Consider the following 7,153-nt stretch of genomic DNA (forward strand, 5'->3'; position numbering starts at 1 on the left):
CTTATTAAGATTATCAGGCAGTACAAGTTTCTGATAAATGATTCAATATAACTGTGGCTGATAGACATGTCATCTTCCCTGTCACTATATCAAGCAGAAGAATTATGTTGGTAGGCCTAGATCAGCATTCACCAGCATGCCCTCCACTTTGAGGGATCAGAATGTAAGTCTGGATGAAGCCAGGATTATGTCACATTCAGATTATTCTCTTGGATCCTGATGTATTACCTAGATGTGGTTAGGAATGCAATGGTGGCCATAGGCGCTTCCTATGAAATTGGTAACAAGTATGGGACAGCTTAAGTTCCACATCACACTGCTGATATTGTGTCGGAAATTTTTTTTAATTATTCCATTCATAGACCAAAAAGTAACAAAACATAAACAAAAAAGCAGTGTTCTATGAATGGCCAATGGAAGAGCTAGAAAAATGACTCTGCATTGTGACACCCACAGTACAAGGAGCTGTATTATAGAATGTAAATTATTGATTAGTGTGCAACAATGCAACCATATATTACCTGAAGAGAGGTAACATTTGTTTACAATCAGAGCTTACCAACATCTTTGTACCCTGTGTTTGGCTACGTACAAACTTGCAATGATTCTCGTCCAATAATCGGCTCGGGGCCGATATTGGACGAGAATCTGGCGTGTGTACAGTGCCCATCGTCCGAACAACCTGGTGGATCTTTGGACAACAAACTATCCTAATGGAAGTGAAGGGGAGAGCGCGCAGCAGGGTGCCGCTCCGTTGTTCTCCCCCTTCCCTCTCCATAGAGCAGAAAGTTGAATTCATGCATCGTGCAGTCGTTGAAAAGGATTGTAAAAGATCCTTTGCAAGGACAATTATTGCACGTGTGTACCCAGCTTTGGGCTTTACTGGCATTGTTTGTAGATTCAAGCCAAGCAATCTGATCTGCAGGTGAATACAACAGAGTAAGAACAATGTTACTTTGTATCTCTGAATTTCATCTAAACTCTTGGCATAATGTTTATAAAAGGTAGCTGTTGTGTGTACAAAACATCTGCTGACTGTGCTTTTTTTTGGGTATTGCCAACAAACGCAGGGAGTGAGAGGTGGCAGTGGACGTGGCATATGAAACACATCCTTTGCTGAAGGTTTTTTTTTTGATTCGTAGCACTACCAATGTCTACAAATGTTTAAAGTGGAACTAGAGATTGGGGTTTTGATGAAGACCAGAGAAAATTAGGCTGTATTATTGTTAAGTATGCTTCATATAATTAATGCTTCAAAAAATATACCACCAATATACATTGTCCAGTGCATATAGTGCGAAAAAGGTCTCCAGAGGGTAAATGTCCATGGCCATTGGAAAGGTTGACGGTATTGTCCTCAATAGGGGGGTGGGGAGCAGTACAGTACTAGGTGACTAGGTCTGAAAAACTGGGTTGCCAGCCAGCTAGTTTCAGGCCATTCCTTTTTCTCTAAGCCTATGCTCAAGTATACACACCAGATACAGCTTCTTTTTACCACCCCAGAAGTTATATAATCTCCAGCATCCAGTCCTATTCTGAGCATTCTACAGATGTTTGGAATGACTTGAAATTGTACCGTACATGCCCACATGCAGGGAAAATAGGGGGGGGGGCATTTTTAGTGTAAGAGATGTTATGTTGTATGTCTCCAAACTCCTAAGTCTTTTTTCTTGGTATTGTTGATAATGATTGAACATGGGGCTGCCATTGTTTATCACAAAACAATCACTTAACGTGGTTAAGGAAAGTGTTCTCTCCTCTTCATTTTTGTTTTTTTACCTACACAAGAGTCCTTGAACGTCAATTGTGGGTAAAAATCCATGTAGTCTTCAAAAAAAATGTACCAAAATACAAAGCCCTGGTTTAATCAGTATTCCTATTTGCTCTTGCTCAAGCAGGCGCCATCAGAAGTCACATTGCACACAGGTTGAAACAAACAGCAGTCCCAGCACATGATGATGATTTGCCCTTATCCCCCTTTCTATAGAAAATGGAGTTCACATATTGTCAGTGTGTATTGAGCTGACAATCCCCATCCTTTTATTTTAATCGTTTCTACATGTTCCTTATTGCAATGCCTGGCTTCTAGTCCATTGTGTTTGTGCCTACAAATGGGCAAAACTGAATACTAAGACTTACTCCTATAGAGTTAAGGGGGGTTTGCTGCAAATTTTGCAAACCTGTTTATGAACCCATCCAAGCAGGTTCCCTTGGTGAGCTTCATAATACTCCATAACATCTGCAGAATAAATCCTGGAATACAATTAGAATTCATGTATATTGTCTCCTTTTGTTATAAACTCCATCTTCTCCATCTTAAACGATAGTTTAACACCTCCATCTGGGTGTTGACATGAGCACAGATGTGCTGTATTTATGCTGCGATTACTTTTACAAAGTACAAATGAAGCGGTGACGTCCTGCTGAGCTTATTAGTACTTGGACACTATTTTAACCTGCAAGCATCTGGTGGATACATTTTCTTGTCAGCGTTGTAAGTGTGGATTTGAGCATCTGTTTATCGATAGTAGGTAGAGGATACAGAATTCTTATTTTATCATGCACAGTTTAATAGGACACTTGTTGGAGTATAAAATATATTTATGGATTTTGCCTGAAGCCTCCAGGAAAGTTGAAGATGGGCAGAGGTTGGTGTTGATGTTTCTGTATGTGGAGGAAAGCTCTGCTTGTGAGAATTTCACATTTTCAGTGGCCTTTCTGTTGGTTACCTATTGCAGGAATTTGAGGAGTAATGTTTGCAGATTCATATATTCATGTCATACTTCAGGACAGATTTGCACAGAGCTGTCAAATGTCTAAGTAATATAAATTGCGTGGCACCTCCTGCTGTCTTGCCGGGAAACGGCACAAAAGACAAATGTAACACTTGCTGAGAGAGAACATCTGCTTGGAAATCATCTGATGCAAATACTTTGTCTTACTTAAGACACCTTGGAGTCTTCGGCCTAAAATAGAACTCCGCATCTGATGGCAGTTACATGTCAGATAGAACGACTTGGAGGCAGCAGAGCATTGATGGATATTAACAATTTATTTGAAATTATGCGTTTTTTTTTGTGAACTATAAAAAGTATACAGCTTCTGATTTGTTTAAATGTGTTGGGCTGAATCTTGATGTTCCCTAATAAGAGCAGGAACAACATCTGTTAGAACAGGATGGATTCTCCAGGTGAGTCTGGAACACTCAGCTGGATCTGTAGTTCCCTTGGACTAGCTTAGAATTGCTGTAACATAAAACAATGAGGACTGAATGGGTCTGAATCTTCTAACCACTCCTTTTCCTTCTGACAGCTATTCAGGACTATGAAACGGCACAGCAGCACACTGATAATGACAAAGAGATCAGAGAAGGCCTAGAAAAAGCACAGCGGCTTTTGAAACAATCCCAAAAAAGGGACTACTACAAGATCTTAGGGGTGAAAAGGTACATTTCATTTCCTTTTATGTCTTTTATAAACCAGAATAGGTTACATATCATCAGTTTTATTTTCTAATATAGAAGGAATCCAATTTGTTGCTATGTATAACTCAAATTTTGTTAGTTTGCAATTTAATTTTTGTAATTCGGCATCCATGGTCTTTTGCTGTAGTTCACAGTAGTTCTCAACAACAATCTTCAGAGTTCAGGACTTTGTGCCATGTCACATTATCAAGTTGTAGTAGAGATTTGTAGCAACTACAAATCTCCCTACTTGCTTTCTCTGCTGATTTGTAGCTGACTATTAATCTGATTGGAGTAGCTGGTAAAGCTGAGAATTGTGCAGCTAGCTCCAGACTTTGCTAAAAATCAGTTGTTCAGTAACTGAAATTGCTTGGCATTGCTGCCACACTGAATTTCATCAATTGTGAAACAAAAATCTTTAGGACAGGTCTTCTGTAGCTGCCACAAATCACCTCAGTGTGACATGGGCTTTCATGCACTGATGTATTTCTGTATGAAAGTGAAGAATAAGAATGGAGCAGAACAAGAGGCAGATTAGTGAAGTCAGTATAGGGTAAGGGAGATCTGGTGCAATTTTCAGGTTTGCCCATAGTCCAATGACCATGCAGTGTAGAGGGTCATTTTGATTCCGTTAATGGGAGTCTACAGAGTGTGAGGTCCCTGTACAGCGGTAGAGATACACAGGGTGACTAAGGATAGGGATTACAAAGTCCTGGGTCCTGTGGGACATCACACAGTGAGGGAGTTATAAATAGCTGCTCCAAACTTACTGTAGGATTAAAGTCAAAAACATTTTATTAAAAAAAAAAAAAAAAAAGCTCCTCGATTTATTCACACACAAGGATACCTGGGGGCTGTGAAGGTGCCTAGGTGTAAGCTGTGTGCAGAATATAGCCTGCGATGTAAGAAAACAAGAAATGCTAATGCCGCGAGTTTTCCTTGTGGTAGAATTATTTCTGGCTGCCTGGTGATAACATGTTAGAGAGTTGGGTAAGGTAAATCCCACCCGTATGCGGGTGAATACAGAACATTTCATGGTTCAACAGCAGGTCTAGGTATTTCAGATATGAAAGAAGTGCTATCTGTTTATCTCCCCCGGTAACAAGTTACTGCAATGGACCTACATTTGATCTTGCTTGTTGCAGTAACACAAACACTAACATAAGCATTTTCATGGTGCACAAGCATAAACCCAGCATTAATGGAAGTAGAAATAGGAAAGTAGATGTCAGAAAAGACAAAGTTTTTTTGTAGAGAGAATTCTATAAATATGTAAACTCACATTTGACTTTTATTAACTGCTACACAGGAATGCCAAAAAACAGGAAATCGTAAAAGCTTACAGAAAGCTGGCACAGCAGTGGCACCCTGATAACTTCCAAGATGAGGAGGAGAAAAAGAAAGCGGAGAAAAAATTCATTGACATTGCATCTGCTAAAGAAGTATTAACAGATCCAGGTAATGTTTTGTTCAACCTGTTATCCTTGTCACTGACTGGTGTCAATGTGTTTGCTTTGCTGGCAGAGGATAATTGTAACAGCATTTCATCTTCGTATTATCTGTTCTGTATGGGAAATGATGTGAAGTCATTGCTAGACATGGACTTTAGATATCTGCAAAGGCTGCTGTTATAGTCTGCAGAGGGTTTGATTGAACACACTTCTCTTTATCAGTCAGCTCATATCATTAATATTTCTTTATAAAAACTGTTGGATATTTACAGAAAAAAAAAGAATTGCATTTAATCCTTCTGCTCGGTAGTGATCAGACTAAAGCAGACTTATTATATAAACATATTCATTTCATTGGTGAACTGCTGCCATCTTTATACACTGTATTGTTACATGTTACATGTTAGCTGTCCCAATAACTGCAGCACTCAGCAGACAGACCTTTTATCATTGGCAATATTAGAATAAGCAAATTATGGCATTTGCCATGTAGTTACTATTGTGGAAATTTAAGGAAAATAATGTTTATAAATCTCTCTTAATTCCTGTTTGTTGCATAGTTAGGTATTTCATTGGACCATTAAAAAGTGCAAATTTGTCTCTCTGCACAGAAAAGAGGAGCCGGTTTGACGCAGGTGAAGATCCATTGGACCCAGAGAGCCAGCAAGGTGGAGGAGGTGCCCATTTCCATCGTGGATGGAACCAGTGGCAGGGATTCAATCCATTTGGTTCAGGAGGACCATTCAGTTTTAAATTCAATTTCAATTAAAGACTACATTGGTGTTACACATCTGCACCTTGAAAGGAGAGAGAATTGCACATATTGTTACAATGCTGTACAGGGACTCCTGGGAGATGGCTTGGAGTGTCTGCTGTGCAGGCTTCCAGCTCCCTGCAGTAAATCTCTTTCAAAGACTCGTTTCGTTATCCAGGGTGGGGTGGGGGCAGACTGGTGAAAACTGATGTGCGTTAAACTTTACCCAGTTTTTCTCACCTAAAATGGCAGTGTTTCCAGAAGCGAAAATACTAAAATGGCAATCCTTGATTTCTAATTAAGGAACTTGTTACTCAGAAGTATTGCTGGACCTTCAGCCAGTCAATGATTGATCCAGAAACCAAATTGTATTGAAGTGACAGTACCAGTGCCAAGAGTTCATTCTTCTAACTGTTCACTAAGAAATCTCAACCTAAATTAAACACATCTGATAGCAGTGGACGTCCTCTGCAATTGTTTTTCTAATTATAATAATATTTTTGCAGGCTTTGTGTGTTTACTGTGTTCATCATTAATAATGTGTGCCTGGAATGTAGATAAGTGTGTGAAATGTAAACAAAATTCATAACCCATAGCAAACATCTGGCTTTCACATGAATTTTAGGTCATGTAAATGGTATTACATGTAATAGGTATAATCTTTAAACATTTCAGTATACTGGAAGATGAAGCTCCTTACTGAAAGAAAGCGGTCTGTAATAGGGGTTTACTTTATGAAGCTTTTCTGCCCCCCTTTTATGTACTCTGAGCTGCAAACAGAGGGGTCACTTTAGCAGGTAAGAAATACCAGAAGCAGATTTACTTCTCTTTATCATACAATTAACTATAAACTACCTGCAGAATATAAACTACAAACTGCAGATGCAATGTGGTTTTCATTATATCAAAATATATATTAAATGACTTGATCAATAAATAAAAGCCAGACAACCCACTACAAAACGATGACTGTTACAAGATCATAATTGGATTTGGGTTTTTTTGTAATACATTTTGGAAGTTTGGTTATTATTAATTTCTACCATGGCTCATCAAAGTGATGAATGCCATCTACCAATCATACCACCACTGGTAAGTAGATCACATGTTTAAATATTACATTAGCAATCATTCATAAAAGTAAGAATCCTAACAACTGACTGGCACTTTCATGAACGTAGAAGGAACTTTTTATTTTTCGATCAATCAGATTATAAATCAGCCCATTAGGTTATGTATATCAATAAGACATTAGGGACTTAAAATTTTCCTTGGGACTCCACCATACCTTTCTGTATGCAGCAACCCAATAGAAAAAAAGATCACAAGCTTTGGCTTTGTGTCCTGTAATATCCCTGTAAAAATGTATACAAAAACTATTTGCAGTAAAAACTTTATAAACAAACATAACACAGTATAATCCTCAGTATATATTATATAGATATAATACCGGTATAACAGAAATGAGGATTATTTTATGCACAT

The 7,153-nt window shown here is 38.5% G+C and overlaps 1 protein-coding gene across 1 annotated transcript in view; it reads left to right on the forward strand.

The window, feature by feature from the left end:
- DNAJC3 (DnaJ heat shock protein family (Hsp40) member C3) overlaps nt 1–6,178 on the forward strand; it is a 30,307-nt gene extending 24,129 nt beyond the window's left edge. Inside the window, exons 10-12 of the mRNA XM_072411150.1 lie at nt 3,313–3,445; nt 4,773–4,921; nt 5,526–6,178. Coding sequence (XP_072267251.1) covers nt 3,313–3,445; nt 4,773–4,921; nt 5,526–5,683 — 440 coding nt within the window. The 3' untranslated portion in view covers nt 5,684–6,178. The remainder of the gene's footprint in view (nt 1–3,312; nt 3,446–4,772; nt 4,922–5,525) is intronic.
- Nucleotides 6,179–7,153: the final 975 nt, after the last annotated feature.

This window comes from Pyxicephalus adspersus, chromosome 1 (assembly GCF_032062135.1).
Source record: "Pyxicephalus adspersus chromosome 1, UCB_Pads_2.0, whole genome shotgun sequence".
Taxonomy (NCBI): domain Eukaryota; kingdom Metazoa; phylum Chordata; class Amphibia; order Anura; family Pyxicephalidae; genus Pyxicephalus; species Pyxicephalus adspersus.